An 18,747-nucleotide genomic window follows, 5' to 3' on the forward strand; every position below is an offset into this window, starting at 1 on the left:
ACTCAGTGACTCAGTACCGCGTGTGCACTGTTTATCGCCTGACACCTTCATCATGCCTAAAGTTGTAGAAAAGAGGAAGCGTGTTGTGCTTACACTTAAGCAGCTGATCAGATCAGCTGCTGATTAAGATCAGCTGATCTTTGTTATGGTAAGATGCGTGAGTGTAGGGTGGTGATTGTGGACATAATTTCACTTGTATTCAAGTATCCGGCATGTCGGTGGTCCCGTTGATGCCGGATAAGAGGGATTTTACTGTAGTAAAAAATTTAAGGATGTATCTTGAAATCTCCCTCTTGAAGGAATTCAAGTCATAGGAAGGTGGAAATACAGAAGCAGGCAGGAAGTTCTAGAGTTTACCAGAGAAAGGGATAAATGAATGAGAATACTGGTTAACTCTTGCATTAGAGAGGTGGACAGAATAGGGGTGAGAGAAAAAAGAAAGTCTTGTGCAGCAAGACTGCGGGAGGAGCGGAGGCATGCAGTTAGCAAAATCAAAAGAGTAATTACCATGAAAATGGCTAGAAGATAGCTAGAGATACAACATTGTGGCAGTGAGAAAGAGGCTGAAGACAGTCAGTTAGAGGAGAGGAGTTAATGAAATGAAAAAGCTTTTGATTCCACCCTATCTAAAAGAGTGATATGAGTGGAACCCCCTGCCCCCCCAGACATGTGAAGCATAATCCATACATAGACAAATAAGGCTCTTGTACAGAGTTAACAACTTGGTGAGTGAGAAAAACTGGCAGAGATATCTCAGAATGCTAAACTCATAGAAGCTGTGTTAGCTAGAGGTGAGATGTGAAGTTTCCAGTTTAGATTATAAGAAAAGGACAGACTGAGGATATTCAGTGTAAAAGAGGGGGACAGTTGAGTGTCATTGAAGAAGAGGGGATAGTTGTCTGGAAGGTTGAGTAGAGTTGATAGATGGAGGAATTGAGTTTTTGAGGAATTGAAGTTAAGTAGTCAAAGAATTTCTTGGAGTCAGAGAAGTTAGGTGAGAAGTGTACTCTTTAGTAATAGCCAGATGATAGAAAACTTGGAAGAGTCAAGAGTATAGGCATGAGAGGAGGTTAAGTCATTATGCCACAGGTGCCTGAGGCAACTGATAGTACCCCCTTTTCTGTTCCCTTCTACTTTCTCTATCCTCATTTTCAATCCAAATTTGGAAGTTGCATTTCTGTGCATTTTTTTTTTTTTTTATGTAGGAAGGACACTGGCCAAGGGCAACAAAAATCTAATAAAAAAAAAATGCCCACTGAAATGCCAGTCCCATAAAAGGGTCAAAGCAGTGGTCAAAAACTGATGAATAAGTGTCTTCAAGAGGGAGGTTTCAAGACACTTATTCATCAATTTTTGACCACTGCTTTGACCCTTTTATGGGACTGGCATTTCAGTGGGCATTTTTTTTATTAGATTTTTGTTGCCCTTGGCCATTATCCTTCCTAAATAAAAAAAAAAAAAAATGCACAGAAATGCAACTTCCAAATTTGGATTGAAAATGAGGATAGAGAAAGTAGAAGGGAACAGAAAAGGGGGTACTACCAGTTGCCTCAGGCACCTGTGCTTTAGTGAGGAAAACAAGATGAGGTTTAGTAGAGGAGAGGTGGTGTTCTACAGATTGAAAATTAGATCTAAGACTGTTAATGTTGCAGAAGTTAATGAAGAAAAAGTTGAAGGGGGTTGTCAAGACACTTAGGGTCGATAACAGAAGAGCATTCTGACCTGGGGATGGAGAAATCTGCTGACTACAGGATGGTGACATGGTAGCTGCATCTGAAGGCAGGAAAGGCTTTCAGAGGGAGGTATTACATAGTTCATCAGATTATTAAGGATTAGGTCCAGGGCCTTCTGGGTATGGATAGAGAGAGGTGCAGGTGTCATCTTAGGCTTGTCATTTTTCTGATGGATCTACAGCACCTCTGTTCCACATAAGAATAATGTAAAACAGCATGTTATGGCAGAGGACAGCCATTCCATCACTATATATTTCTCAATGTAAAGAATGGAGGAGTGTGCAGTTGGTTATGGTGGTGGTTTCTGGTTGTAGTTGCCATACACTCTCTCTCTCTCTCTCTCTCTCTCTCTCTCTCTCTCTCTCTCTCTCTCTCTCTCTCTCTCTCTCTCTCTCTCTCTCTCTCTCTCTCTCTCTCTCTCTCTCTCTGTTTATTTAAACATAGGTACATTATCACCTGAAGGCACACTGCTGTGTGCAACCTATTTTAGGGGTGGGACACAACACACAAATATAAATATAAAGATATATACATGTGTATACATTCTTTATGGCCTTATGCTAATATGGTTAGCAGGGGGGGGTTGGGAACGAGCCCCTCCAGTGGTGTGCTGCTAACTTCACGTCCTGGGTATCCATCCCCCTGATATGAGGGATGGAGGACGCGAAGATGTTCCACAGGCTGGAGACTCTCTCCCAAAAGGTGCACGGGTGTTGGCTGGAGCGGGAACGCGGCACTTCCACTGAGTTACCACTGGATAACACCGTTCTCGTGTCCCGTGAGGTGACTCTGGTGGGCAGCCGTAGTCCTGACAGATGTGGCACACCCTGCACCTGTGCCTTGTGGAACACCACAAGGGCTGCCACGTCCCTGTGGTGTTCTAGTGGGTCGATGGGAGCCTCAGAATGGGCTGGGGCACCTGCTGCTTCCACCAGTCGCAATGCCCATCGCGGGATGCTGTCGAGCTTGCTGATGTGTGTGGCAGCACAGGACATCCAGGAGAGGGCGGCATACTCTAAATAAGGCCATATCTGGGCCTTGTAGAGTAAGAGCCTCCCTCTCCTTTCGAGCAAGTTGGCCACCCTCCTCAAGGAGGAGACTCGGTGTGAGGCCTTAAGGCCAATGGGTTTGATGTGGCGGTCAAACCGCAGCCCTCGATCCACCTCCACCCCCAGAATCTTGACAGACTCTTGGAGTTCGAGAGGAAGGCCACCAAAGCGTAGCCCTCCCTCCACTGCTGGCTCAGCAGCGGGGGATCGAGAGACTACCATTACCTGTGTCTTCTCCGGAGCAAAGGTCACCTGCCAGTGTGCCCCCCACTCCTGTATCACCCCAAGCTGCTGATTGATCTCTTCAGCAGCATGCACACTTTTGTGTTGTAGGTACAGGAGAGAGTGCAATCGTCAGCATAAGCTGAGACCGCCTGCAGCTGTTGGAGAAGATTGTCCACGTAGAGGTTCCACAGGACTGGCCCCAGCACTGAGCCCTGTGGCACTGACGCTCTCACCGGGAGGGACTTAGATGCTCTCTCTCTCTCTCTCTCTCTCTCTCTCTCTCTCTCTCTCTCTCTCTCTCTCTCTCTCTCTCTCTCTCTCTCTCTCTCTCTCTCTCTCTCTCTCTCTCTCTCTCTCTCTCTCTCTCTCTCTCCTCTCTCTCTCCTCTCTCTCTCTCTCTCTCCTCTCTCTCTCTCTCTCTCTCTCTCTCTCTCTCTCTCTCTCTCTCTCTCTCTCTCTTCTCTCTCTCTCATTGGATATGAAGACAGCACACAGCAGGAAGCTTGACTTGCACTGGTTGTTGATGTGTGGATATCCAGATATTTAACCATTGATGTTTGGTTTGATATTCAGGCATGTTTATATCTGGGTTTTGACAAGTTCAGTTATTGAACATCAGGATATTGGAGGAATTATTATATTTTCAGTCTTCACAAAAGTGAATAATTGTTTTTTTTCCCACAGCCAGCTGTGAGCCCTTCTGCCCCAGATTCTTCTCCAGGAGATGGAGAAGTGGTTGCTTGGCAGGAAAGTGCTGAACAGGTGCCAATCATTATCCAAGCCATCAGGAGGCGCCTGCAGGCCAGATTGGCTCTTCACACACAGCTGCTCAACTTGGAAACAGCAAACTCAACAAAGTAGGATGCCCATCCCTCTGTGCAGACATTATCAGTTCTTGTAGCCATAGTCATCAAATAATCTATATTTTGTATCTCTTTTCATACAGTACATCCATCAATATGTAACTAATATTTGTCTATATCTACAGTATATACCAAACTGTCAACCTTTAGGAGAGGATGGCTAAGAAAAGGTGTCCCCCTCTACATTTTTTCACACACACACACACACACACACACACACACACACACACACACACACACACACACACACACACACACACACACACACACACACACACACACACACACACACACACACACACACACACACACACACACACACACACACACACACTCTCATATCTCCCTCTTGAAAAGTTCAAGTCATAGGAAGAAGGAAACACAGAAGCAGGCAGGGAGTTCCAGAGTTTACCAGAGAAAAGGATTGTCATAGACTGAGATGTTGCATGGATTCAGTATATAAAGGTTGCTGGAAAACTCACAAACATTTTCATATTTTAATTAATCACTGCTAATTATTTACATTTCTTACAAGTCAAAATTCCTCACTCACATTCATGTTCCATTTGTTCAAAGTTATTTGGTGTCACTATATATCTCTTGAACGTATTCATTGATCAACACAATCATCATACAAGAACACAGACAATATCAAATTCATAAACACAACTAATATTCAATCATTGCAATTAATGTTCAGTTAGGAAAGCACACATGATATCAGCACCACATCATTTACCATAAATAATCCGTAATAAAGTAAATCTTTGTACACCCCACAAACCTATCATACCAAACATAAAACATCAAATAAACATTCTACTCCTCTTTTAATAATATACTTGATTTATAGACTGCATCATGCTTTCAAGCTCCACTTACTTTTAAGTTATTCTGCCCATCTCGACCCCTCTCTGGTCAGGCCCTCTGGAACCTCTGTCTCTCTGTCTGCTACTGTCTAATTCTCTGTCACTTCAGTTCATATACATTTGCTTGGGACTGTCTATTTCCCTCAGAAAAGTATCTTTATTTTCATAACATTTTACATATCTATTATTCACATTGCTCATCTACGCATATGATCCGCCCACAGGCGTGGTAATTGATACAGATACCAGTCAGGGTTTAGGGGCAGTTTGGAGGTGGAGCTTAAGTGGGCATTGGTATGTTTCTATAGGCTGATCTTTCCTCCTGGTGCCTTATACCTTGTAGCTGGCCTACTTTCCCTTTCAGTCACTTTCTCTGCTTTGTCCCCTACATCATTAATGTTAATCCTCTTTTGACTTAGGCTGCCTTCCCAAGCAGTTTATGGCTTTCTTCCTGTTTTATACTGTGTCCATGTTCATTGTTTTCTTTGTTCCCTTGATATCAAGTGCTAATAATCTTCCTGGGTGGGGTGATGACTTGTTTTCTTGCTACCTCATCTGTCTTCTCATTTCTTCTTTCTTATTACTTATTTTATCTTCTCTTCTTTATTCTTCCTTATTTTGTCTTTTTCTTCTTTTCTTCTTCTTTCTTTCTTGTTCTGTGACAACACTATAAATTCTGGTGTGAAGTCACCACAGGATGAATGATTGAGAATAATGGTTAACTCTTGCATTAGAGAGATGGACAGAATAGGGGTGAGAGAAAGAAGGTCTTGTACAGCAAGGCCACGGGAGGAGGGCAGGCATGCTGATAGCAAGATCAAAAGAGCAGTTAGCATGAAAATAGCAGTAGAAGATAGCAAGAGATGCAACATTGTGGTGATGACAGTGAGGCTGAAGACAGTCAGAGGAGAGGAGTTCATAAAATGAAAAGCTTCTGATTCCACCCTGTCTTTTTAAAAGAGTGGTATGAGTGGAACACCCTCCATACATGTGAAGCACACTCCATACATGGATGGATAAGGCCCCTGTACAGAGTTAGCAGTTGGTGGTTGAGAAAAACTGGCAGGGACAACTCAGAACACTTAACTTCATAGAAGCTGTTTTATCTAGAGATGAGATGTGAAGTTTCCGGTTTAGATTATAACTAAGGGACAGACTGAGGATGTTCAGTGTTGAAGAGGACGACAGTTGAGTGTCATTGAAGAAGAGGGGATAATTATCTGGAAGATTGTGTTAAGTTGATAGATTGAGGAATTGAGTTTTTGAGGCATTGAACAATATTAAGTTTGCTTTGCCCAATTAAAAATTTTTAGATATCAGAAGTCAAGTGTTCTGTGGCTTCCCAGTGTGAGCTGTTTACTTCCTGAAGGGTTGGACATCTACAAAAAAAGATGTGAAAAAGTGCAGGGCAGTATCATCAGCGTAGTAGTAGATAGGACAAGAAGTTTGGTTTAAAAGATCATTGGTGAATAATACGAAGAGAGCTGGTGATATGACAGAACCATGAGGAACATCTCTGTTAATAGATTTAGGAGAATGGTGAACATCTACCACAGCTGCAATAGAATGATCTGAGATGAAGTTACGGAGAGAAGGATGGAAGCCATTGGAAGATAGTTTAGAAATCACAGCTTTGTGTAAAACTATCAAAAGTTTTTGATACATTTAAGGTAACAGGGAAAGTTTTACCAGAATTCCTAAAAGAGGATGACCAAGACTTAGTAAGGAAAGCCAGATCACCATTAGAGTGGCCTTGACGGAACCCATACTGGCAATCAGATAGAAGTTTGTGAAGTGATAGATGTTTAAGAATCTTCCTGTTGAGGATAGATTTAAAAACTTAAGAGGCAGGAAATTAAAGTAATTGGATGGTAGTTTGAAGGATTTAAGCAATCACCCTTTTTAGAAACAGGCTGAATGTAGGCAAACTTTCAGCAAGAAGGAAAGGTAGATGCTGATTACAAAGTTGGAAGAGTTTGACTTGGCAAGGTGTAAGCATGGAGGTACAGTTTTGGAGAACAATAGGATGGATCCCATCAGGTCCATAAGCTTTCTGAGGGTTAAGGTCAGTGAGGACATGGAAAACACCACTGTGAAGGATCTTAATGGGTAGCATGAAGTAGCTGGAGGGTGGAGGAGAGGGAGGAACAAGCCCTGAATCATCCAGGGTAGATTTGTTAGCAAAGACTTGAACAAGGAGTTCAGCTTTAGATTTAGAGTTAGATGAGGTGGCAGTGGTGCCATCATGTTGAAGCAAGGGAGGGAAAGATAAAGAACCAAAGTTACTGGAATGTTTTTACCTAGGTGGCAGAAGTTGTGAGGGGAATTGAATCTTGCAAGATTGTGATACTTTCTATTAATGAAAGAGTTTTTGGCTAGTTGGAGAACAGACTTGGCATGATTCTGGGCAGAAATATAAAGTGCATGAGATTCAGGTGATGAACGCTCAAGTATGTTTTGTGGGCCACCTCTCTATCATGTATAGCACAAGAACAGGTTGTGTTAAACTTAAGTTTGGAAAGTTTAGGTTGAGAGAATGAGTGAGGAATGTACGCTTCCATACCAAACACTATCACAGTAGGGTCTCTGACATGGAAGCAATAGTCATTCCAAGGAAAACCAGAATAATACCTCCTCAGGTCCCCCAATTACCAGAGGCAAAATGCCAGAGGCACCTCTGCTGTATAGGATCCTGAGGAGGGATTGGAGAGATAGGACAAGATAAAGATATGAGGTTGTGATTGGAGAAGCCCAATGGAATGATTAGAGATTAGGGAGAGATCAAGAATGTTGGGCATATCTCCCAAAGTAGTCAGGATTACAAGTAGGGTGTTGGACTAGTTGCTTTAGGTCATGGAGGATAGCAAAGTTCAAGGTTAGTTCACCAGGATGGTCAGTGAAGGGAGAGGAAAGCCAAAGCTGGTGGTGAGCACTGAAGTATCCAAGAATTGATATCTCTGCAGAGGGAAGAGAATTAGGATGTGCTCCATTTAGGAAGTAAAGTAGTCAAATAATTTTTTATAGTCAGAAGAGTTAGGTGAGAGGTGTGCAGCACTGATAAATTTAGTTTGAGAGTTTCTCTGTAGTTATAGCCAGATGATGGAAAATTTGGAAGATTTAAGAGATTGGGCATGAGAGCAGGTTGTTGTCGTGTACACAGATGCAACATTCAGCTTTGGATTGAAAATAAGATTGAGAATGTAGGAGGGAACAGAAAAAGGGCTTCCCAAACCATCATAATTTTCTCTGCTCAGCTCTATCAGCCAACTTTCATCCATCACCAATTGTCTAGATATTGGATTAGAAATTAGTATAGGTAAACCAAAAATGAAAGATGAAGTCAATTCAGTTTGCAAATAACACTTTTATGGAAAGTATTTCCTAAATTGATTAAGAAATTAATTGGTGTTTATGAAAGGGGGAAATTTGAAAGGAACCAACAGGGCTAAGACTGTGAATGATGTGTGTATGAGTGTATGGTGCTTTGTCCAGGCCATCCTGTATGGAATTGCTGGCTTGTGTGTGTATATATATATATATATATATATATATATATATATATATATATATATATATATATATATATATATATATATATATATATATATATTATATATATATATATATATATATATATATATATATATATATATATATATATATATATATATATATATATATATATACACACACACACACACACACACACACACACACACACACACACACACACACACACACACACACACACACACAGGATGTCGTGGGAGGATATCCTCCCAAATCAATTCATTCTAAGTTGGAATTATCTTATGGGCAAATGCTTTTAACATCTTGGTTTAGAAGTTATGGAACATTTAAATATGAACGTGCATCACTGGCAAGTGGCTGCGCTTGGGCTATCCTGCAACATCCAGCTGATTGCTATTGCCATGTGGCATTTGTTATGTTTGAGCTATTATTTGCTACAATGATACAATGCATTCTTGAACTCAATTATATCTTTATATATGAAAGTCTCAATGTATAATTAAGTAACTTCCTCATGATGCTCATGCTCACCTTTGCTGCTGCCTCTTTCCTTCCTCCTCCTTGCCAAATCTTAGAGTGTTCATATTAAACTATCCTGTAACTTTTAAACCATAGTGTTAAAAGCATTTGACCATGGAATAATTTTAGCATAAAATGACTTGATCTTTTATATCTGAGAATATGTGACTTGCCTCCCAGGACACCATATATATATATATATATATATATATATATATATATATATATATATATATATATATATATATATATATATATATATATATATATATATATATATATATATATATATATATATATATATATATATATATATATATATATATATACACATACATACATACATACATATATACATACCACATATAGTGTTCCCTTGCCTATTAGTGGTTCAGCATTCATGGGTTCACATATTTGTGGATTTAAAAGAAAAGTAAACGTTTTGGGGAAGATAGAACTCCAAAGTAACATTTTGATTTTGGGTGGCAAGGTACCCACAGGGCTCACATTGGTTTACTAAACCTAACCTAAATCTCAAATCACGAAGTGATGAGCAAGGTAGTATTAAAGTTAGGCAAGGTAATATTAAAAGCAAGCTCCATTGAACTCAATGCAGTAGACTCAGCAGAGGAACACACAGAGGTGGCAAACTACTGGAACAATTGGCTGTCCTTCTTCCTCTTCTTGTGACCACAACTTGCCAACCTCAATAGAAAATAACCAACATGCTGGTGGTCAAGATTTCCTGAAATATTCCACTAAGTTTCCTGTGAAATGTTGCTGACTTTGAATTGCGGTACAAAATTCTTGAGAAAATATCTTGTGTGTTTATTGCAGTCACGAGAATAGGAAAAAGATCAGCTGATCGCTCCAGTAGTGAAATATGAAGGGTACTTCCTGCAGAGTGCTCCTTACCTTAACTGGGTTCATACTCCAATGGAACCTGCTAAATGTGCCCACATCCCATCCCAGAGGTTAATGAGACTAATTTTCACGTACTCACTGCTGCCACTCTTCTTTCACCCCTAACACACAATCGTTCTTTTTTGCCTCTCTCATTCACTGCTCTCTTCATACAGTTCATCCACTCCAGGCATGGTCTTCCTCTTAACAGTTTAAAAATATTTTTGTTACATGCAATAAAATGTTAATGAAAATATCAGATGAACTTGATATGCTATCTAAAAGATTGCATATATCAAATTTTTTAAGCATATTTTATTTATTTATTTATTTATTTATTTGTTTACTTATCTATTCTGTTATTTTTTATGTTTTGGTGTGGAATATATTGCTGATTTATGTAGTTATGGTGCTGTGATTAAAAATCTGAAGCACAGAAGAAAAATCACTCATTTATTCCTTTTTTAAATAAAAAAAGGGTCTTTCAAAATCAGTAAGAGATTTATATTTGAAAAACAGAAAAAACTTATCAATAAGGAAATAAAGTTAACAACTATCCCTTTGGGGATTTGTTTCTGTGTGATTTTGCATCAATCTTGGAGCGATATAAAGTATTCAGATGATATTTTAAGAGATTCTGACCAGTATCTGGAGGAGAGTGAGTAGCAGGTAGTGAGATGTGAGATGGTTCACTATTATGTGGCATTTGTGGCAATGGAGTAAGAGCAGCAAAAGTATCACATTGCACCTCTTTTGTTCATATTTACCTTGTTCTCTGTGTTATCTTATGGTTTCACCCTGCTATTGGTATGTGACAAAAAACAAAGAGAACAGAAGATACAAGAGAATTGTAGCATACCAGTGTTGTTCAGTTTCTACATTTATCTATCCACTTAACACAATTTTCCAGACAATTATCCCCTCTTCTTCAGCGACACTCAACTATCCCTGTCTTCCACAATAGAAATGCTTAGACTGTCATTTACTTAAAATCTCAAATGGAAATTTCACATCTCTTCTCATAATAAAACAGCTTCTATGAATTTAGTTATCTTGTGTTGCTTCCACTAATATTTTTCCTTCTCCCAGCTTCTAACTCTGTAAAGTGGCCTTCTCTATCCATTTACGGTATGTGGAAACAATACTCACACATACCTCTTAAACAGGATGAAATCAAAAGCTTTTCACCTCAACTTCTCTTCTCTAACAGATTCTTGATTCTCCTTTGCATTACCACAGTGTTGTATTTCTTACTATTGTTATTTCTTCTGTTGTTATTTCCATGGTTACTGTTTTTTAACTTATTGCATGCTTTCCCCCCCATCATGCAGCCTTGCTGCACAAGACTTTATATTTTCTCTCTATTTTGTCCACCTTAATACAAGAGTTATCATCTACCATAGCAGTAATAGAATGTCCAGAAAGAGCCCTTGAGATAAAGCTATGAAAAGTGGACAAAAATGAAGATGATAATTTAAGATTTTTATGCCAAACTACCAAAGGTCTTTTATTTGTAAAGCAATAAAAAAAAAAATCACTGAAATTCCTAAAAGAGGGTAGCCGTGATTCAGCTAACAAAGCAAAATCAGCACTTACAGAATGTATATTAACAATAACACAGAAGTCAAGCTGATATGTGCTTTAAAATCATCCTTTTGATGATAGGCAGAGATGTCTCAGAAGGTTTAAGTAATAGAAAAGCAATGTAACAATTAGCTATCTTTATTTTCCTCACTACTAACTACCTGAATCCTCCTACCATACTCTAGTGCTAATTAATTTTGTAATTTCTACAGATATTCTGCATGGTTCAGATACATGCAAAACCATGGTAAACAAATATAAAAAAAAATAATAATAAATAAATAGGTAATAATAAAATAAATAAAATGAAATAATCACCAATGCTAGGAAAGTAGAAAATATTGCTACTTCAGGTTGAGGCTGAGGAATGAAACATTGTGATTAAATCCCAATTTTTCATGATAATCTTTTAAATGCATATGTAGTACCTTTTGATAAAAGAAAAGGGGATAGATAGGAATGCTTCAATTATAGGGACATCAGTTTGCTGAGTGTGGTAGGAAAGGTTCTAGAAAGGGAAGTTGTGTAGACCAGACTTTTTTTACTGTAAGTTAGTTGTGTGAAAAGTTTTGGGGAAAAGAAAGTCATTTTGGCATTCATGGTCTTGGAGAAAGTGGATAACATTGACAAGAAAGGACTATGGAATGTTCTAAAAATATACAGAGTTGGAGGCAGTTTATTAGGAGTGAAGAATCTGTATGTAAATAGCAGGGGATATGTAAGAGTTGGTGATGGTGTCATTGAGTTCTTTCCTTTCCTTTAAGTTTACAACATAATTGTGTAATGTTATGTGGTCATTCAACTTGTATATGGATGGTGCAGTAAAGGAAATAGGGTTTTAGGCAGATGCCTGAGTTTGATCAATGGGGAGAAAAGGTTGTGGGACCTGAGTCAGCTACTATTTGGTGATGATACAGCTCTGGTGGCTGACTCAGAGAGGAAGTTAAGGATTGGTGGAGGAATTTTGGTGTGTTTGAAGGAGGAGGAAGCTGAAAGTGAAAGTTAGTAAAACTAAAGTAATGGAATGCCTGAAAGAGATAGTGGTGAAAAGATGGATGTAAGATTGAATGGAGAACAGCTGGAAGAGATAGATTGTTTCAAGTATTTGGTATTAACAGTTATAGTGGACAAAAAAGTGGAGACAGAGGTGAAATGCAGGGTGAAGGAAGCAGAAAAAATACTTGGTGGTCTGAGAAAGATCTTAAAACATAGGACACTAGGTAGGAGTTTAAAGGGTTTTATGAGGGAAAAGTGGTACCCACTGTGCTGTATGGTGCTGAAACATGGAACATGAGAGTAACAGAGAAGAAACAGCTTATTGTAATAGAAAAGAAAATGTTTGATGAATATAGCTATGACTACAGAGTCACTCTCAAACTAAATTTATCTGTGCTGTACATCTCTCACCTGACTCCTCTGACTGAAAAATTTTTTGACTACATAAGTTCCAAAGTGGAGCACATTCTGACTTCCCTTTTGTGGAGATCTCCATTCTTGGAGACTTCAATGTCTGCCACCAACTTTGGCTTTCCTTTCCTTTCACTGACCATCCTGGTAAACTAGCCTTTAACTTTGCTATCCTCCATAACCTAGAGCAATTGGTGCAATACCCTACTCATATTCTTGACTGTCTTGGAGATATGCCCAGCATTCTTGACCTTTTCCTAATCCTTCTGCTTATGCTGTTACCTTATCTTCTCCATTAAGCTCCTCCGATCACAATCTCATATCTGTATCTTGTCCTATTGCTCCAACCCTTCCTCAGGATTCCCCTAAGTGGAGGTGCCTCTGGCATTTTGCCTCTAGTAATTGGGGGGACCTGAGGAGGTATCATTCTGGTTTTGTCTCTGCTAGTTAGGGGTACCTGAAGAGGTATTTTACTGATTTTCCTTGGAATGACTACTGCTTCCATATGTGAGATCTGTCTCTGTATGCTGAGCACATAACAGAGGTGATAGTGTCTGGCATGGAGGCATACATTCCTCACTCATTTTCTCGACCTAAACCTTCCAAATCTTGGTTTATTACAGCCTGTTCTCATGCTATATATGATAGAGAGGTGGCCTACAAAAGGTACTTGAGTCTTCCATCACCAGAATCTCATAAACTTTATATTTCTGCCCAAAATCATGCCAGGTCTGTTCTCCAACTAGACAAAAACTCCTTCATTAATAGAAAGTGTCAAAATCTTTCAAGCTCTAACCCCCCTCCCCTCATGACTTCTGACACCTAGCCAAAAACATCTCCAATATCTTTGCTTCTTCTTTCCTTCCTTTATTTCAACCAGATGGCACCACTGCTATTTTATCTGTCTTTAAGGCAGAACTCTTAGCTCAAACCTTTGCTAAAAACTCTACTTGGATGACTCAGGGCTTGTTCCTCCCTCTCCTCCACCCTCTGACTATTTCATGCTACCTGTTAAAATTCTTTGCAATGATGTTTCATATGCCCTTGCTGGCCTAGACTCTCAGGAGGCTTATGGACTTTATGGGGTCCCTCCTCTTGTTCTCTGAAACGGTGCCTTTGTGCTTGCACCTTACCTAGTCAAACTCTTTCAACCCTGTCTGTCAACATCTACCTTTCCTTCTTGCTGGTAACTGTTCTAATCCCCCAAAGTACTGTCCTATTGCTTTAATTTCCTGCCTATTAAAAGTTTTTGTATCTATCTTCAATAAGAATTCTTAAACATCACTTCACAACCTTCTATCTGATTGCCAGTATGGGTTGCATCAAGGCCACTCTACTGGTGATCTTCTGGCTTTCCTTACTGAGTCTTGGTCATCCTCTTTTAGAGATTTTGGTGAAACTTTTGCTGTTGCCTTGGATATATCGAAAACTTTTGATGGAGTCTGGCACAAAGCTTCGATTTCCAAAGTAGCCTCCTAAGGCTTTTATCCTCTAGCACAAAGCTTTGATTTCCAAACTACCCTCCTAAGGCTTCTATCCTTTTCTCTGTAACATCATCTCAAGTTTTCTTTCTGACCATTCTGTTGCTGGTGTGGTAGATGGTCACTGTTCTTCTCCTAAGAGAACCCTGTTCCTCAGGGTTCTGTCCTGTCCCCTCTCTCTTCTTATTCATCAATGACCTAAACCAAACTTCTTGTCCTATCCACTCCTATGCTGATGATACCACCCTGCACTTTTCTACATCTTTTCAAAGACATCCAACACTTCAGGAAGTAAGCATTTTATGCAGGGAAGCCACAGAATGCCTGACTTCTGATCTTTCTAAAATTTCTGATTGGGGCAGAGCAAACTTGGTATTGTTCAGTGCCTCAAAAACTCAATTCCTCCATATATCAACTCGACACAACCTTCCAGACAACTATCCCCTCTTCTTCAGTGACACTCAACTGTCCCCCTCTTCTACACTGAACATTCTCGGTCTGTCCTTTACTTATAATCTGAACTGGAAACTTCACATCTCTTCTCTAGCTAAAACAGCTTCTATGAAGTTAGGTGTTCTGAGATATATCTGCCAGTTTTCTCACCCCCCTCCCCACCCAGCTGCTAACTCTGTACTAGGGCCTTATCTGTCCATGTATGGAGTATGCTTCACATGTCTGGGGGGGTTCCTCTCATACCGCTCTTCTAGACAGGATGGAATCAAAAGCTTTTTGTCTCATCAACTCCTCTCCTCTAATTGACTGTCTTCAGCCTCTCTCACATCGCCACAGTGTTACATTTCTAGCTGTCTTCTACTGATATTTTCATGCTAACTGCTCTTCTGATCTTGTTAACTGCATGCCTCCCCTCCTGCAGCCTTGCTGCACAAGACTTTCTTCTTTCTCTCACCTCTATTCTGTCTACCTCTCTAATGCAAGAGTTAGCCAGTATTCTCAATCATTCATCTCTTTCTCTGGTGAACTCTTGAACTCCCTGCCAGCTTCTGTATTTCCACCTTTCTATGACTTGAATATCCTTCAAGAGGGAGGTTTCAAGACACTTATCCTTCACTTTGGACCCTTTTATGGGAATGGCATCTCAGTGGGATTTTTTTTTTTTTTTTTGCTCTTGGCCAGTGTCCCTCCTACATTAAAAAAAAATTTAAAAAACATATTTGCACTGTATAGGAAACTCCCATCACTACCAACATGAGCCTTTGTGCCCTTTCTGACACTAGGCATGTCACCACATCTATCCTAGTGTACCAAGTGCTCTTTTATTCTTGCTTTTACAGTATACTTACCTTCTTGCCTTTGTGGTGATTATCAGACAAATGCTCGCCCATACTATTAATTGTGATATGTCATTGCAGTTGTAAAAAAATTGTGTATCATTCATGCTCTTTTCTGGAAGTGACATGTCTATGAGCTTTTCATCTTTTGAAAATAATGGCAAAATATTTTGGATTTTCTTTGAAATGGTTTATTTTCAGTACTTGTGAGTTGGATTGCTTTTATAACTCCAGATTTTTCTACTCAGGCTTCTATCGATTTTTTCTTCTTATGGCCAATCTCCGGCCTGTAAAAGTGAAAGACTAATTAAATATTTTTACATATTCCAACCTGAAACTATACCAGTTGAATTAAGAATTACATAAGTATGGAAATTGATATCAAGAATGTATGTCTGATTTTTATACCATGATGATTATTTCCATGCTTCCCCTACAAAAAATATTTTAATAGCATTATCACATCTTTGCATTTAACAGATACATTATCATTAGTACTATCTTCCCTTGCTTGTCAGCTGCATTGCCATCCCTGGAGAACTTCTAAGACATCACTTCCCTGGCAAAGTGTGCTCTGAGCTAAGGTCATGGCGACCCATCACTTGGGCAGATTATGAAGCCTCACCAGCTACGCAGCACTTTCGGGAGGCTCAGCTAGTTACTTCACAGCATCTATTCTTCTTGGCAGTACTGGAGCGCAAGCAAGGTAACGCTGAACAAGCTGTTGTAAATCACATAGAGATTAAGTACCAAAGATGATGGAGCTTCTTCAGTCTCCATTAATCTCATACCAATATCATAAGAAGTTCAAAGGCAAAAACATGAACAGAAAAGTAATTACTCTGACATTCTCATTTTTAGCTTCAAAGACAGATCTTATACTCTAAATTCATCTTAGTGCCTCCAGAGCTTCATGGCCATATTATAAATCAGCCCTGTTGTCGGTGTGAGCCCTTTCTTTTGTGGTACTATAAATGCGATGGGCCATGTGTGGTGGTGGGGACAGGGATGGGAGGCAACATAGTTGCCACTTGGGAAGGGTCCTTGTTGCGGACCTCTTCATCTTTCTTGTCATATATTTTATGGACTAATCCAGTGCTTTACTTAGATATTATAGTAGGAAATGATCTATGATTTATAGGAAAAATATGATCTGATTAAATATGAATGAGCAAATTAGCCTAAGTAGATGTTCTGATGGTTTGTGAAAGCTTTTGATGTATTTATTATGATTATAAGCCTATGACAACATCAGCTGGTTTTACATATCCATCAATCATAACCTGCTTCATTGAACTTTGCAGCTATTCTCTTCCACACTTGTTTTTTTCAGCAGGAGCATCGTCTTTCTTATTATTGTGGAGGATGCCTTGTTTTGTGAGCTCCACCAGTAGCCCTTGTCACCACACCAGTGGTGCTTGAACATTTGCTCAATTGATTCATATTAAAGAAGGTGCTGGTTAGGCAAAAATATCTGGTCAAGGAAATGGTGATGTGACCATGGCTTTACTGGGAAGAACAATGTGGTGAGACTCATGGGATAAATAAATCTTAGATTTGTTGGCAGGCAGCCAACTATATTACTTACTTTGTGTACATTTGTTATTTGATCAATCACTAAATATATTATTATACATTACACAATATTATTTTGTAACACTAATGTGTTTAAAAATCCTTTACAAATTATGAAGTTTTCCATATGCATGTCTGCCATGGGTAACAATCTAGCCCACAAGCATCCCAGAGGAAGGGAAGGAAAGCAGATTCATCTTTTGTACCAAGTGGATGGAGATCCCTGTCAAAGGGAAGGGGAAGGTGAAGGTGGTTGGGTTGATTTATAGCATGGACATTAACTTCCTCATTTAGCCTGTGATTCATCTCTGCTCCATAGACCGCCCCATATTTCATTCACATAAGAACTGTAATGGTAGTGTGATTTGGACATGTAACGTACATTTAGGGAAACATATTCCCTGAAAATCATCATAAGAATTTAACAAGAAATAGTGATAGAAAAATATATCTTGAGATATGTATAGAAAAAAAATGCTTATAACTTCACTTAACACTACACTTGGAATCACTTACAGGGGATGACTCACACATGATGTGGGGTGTACCATGCAGGTCAATTTTCATGCACAAATGTATTAAGTAAGAAGTAAAAATACTTTTTGAAATAAATAACACAAAGCTGAAGATAATCAACCATAGTGAAGGTGATGAGGGGATGAACTTAATTGCTGGGACACTTTCTTTGCCCAGTTTTTTGTGTTTTTGTATGTTTTATTGGTTCATTTATTTCAATAATATGATTCACATAGTTTATTCTAATAGGATGTGCAAATATATACAAGTACATATTACATGCATTAAAACAAAAAAATTAACTAGAAAGTAAAAGTAATAGATCTAGGAATGCTGTATCATCAAAGGACATAAATCATGTGAAGCAGATGAAGGATGGAATTAATGTGGTGCCATCTGATGAGAAGGTATAAGAAAGATGGAAGGAGTATGATGAGGACCTATTGAATAAGGAGAAACCATCTGATTATGATGATGTGGAATATCATAAAAATCTTTCACAAGATGTGTGCAAAGAGGGGCAGATGTGGTGAGAGCAGTTAAAAGAATGAAAAAATAATGACTAGACCAGTTTACTTGGACGACTCCAGGCAAGGTGTGAGTAGATTTATTGTAGAACTTATGGGCAAGATAGAGGATCAAGAAGAGATACCAGATTACTGGAAGAAGAGTGTGTTGGTAGCAGTACTCAGGAGTGTAAGGAGTATCATAAATTAAATTAATGAAGGTCTGGGAAAGAATACTGGATGTCTGATGCAGAGATCTTTTAATGTGACTGCAAATACAGTAATCTGCAGCACAGTTATTCATTGTATAACTTCACTTCAATTAATTACTCTTATATTAATTGTCAGGGACAAGAACAGGCTTATGAAGGGTGACTACTTCTTTTGCTGTATGTCCTTACTCAAAAATTACATTCTGTTCTGGGTTGTGTAATGACTGTCATATCTTACAGCACTTAGATATGGCATGTAGGTGCCAGAGGTTTTGGCACTTGCCAGACTGCTAACTGATAGTGCTCATACCTTTTTAGTCTGAGGTGAGGAGTGATGTCATGACTTATGTGTTGATACTAAATTGTAAGTGGTGTTATTTTTATTCTCACAATACTGAAATACCCATACCTTTCACTTTCTCTCTATTGTATAATATTGCTGCATTTTTTATGGTTATATTCAGGATAATAGTACTATTAGAATG

General features: G+C 39.0%; 1 protein-coding gene across 4 annotated transcripts in view; it reads left to right on the forward strand.

Annotated features, from left to right (window-relative positions):
• The window catches only part of LOC135100453 (THO complex subunit 5 homolog), a 105,855-nt gene that overhangs the window by 58,179 nt on the left and 28,929 nt on the right, over window positions 1-18,747 (forward strand). For all 4 annotated transcript variants that reach the window (XR_010268714.1, XM_064003362.1, XM_064003364.1 and 1 more), the window contains exons 11-12: window positions 3,692-3,864; window positions 15,972-16,159. Coding sequence is in view for 3 of the 4 variants with exons in the window: in XM_064003362.1 (XP_063859432.1) it covers window positions 3,692-3,864; window positions 15,972-16,159 (361 nt within the window). In the remaining variant the exon portion in view is untranslated. The remainder of the gene's footprint in view (window positions 1-3,691; window positions 3,865-15,971; window positions 16,160-18,747) is intronic.

The sequence above is a fragment of the Scylla paramamosain genome, chromosome 5 (genome assembly GCF_035594125.1).
Source record: "Scylla paramamosain isolate STU-SP2022 chromosome 5, ASM3559412v1, whole genome shotgun sequence".
In the NCBI taxonomy this organism is placed as follows: Eukaryota; Metazoa; Arthropoda; class Malacostraca; order Decapoda; family Portunidae; genus Scylla; species Scylla paramamosain.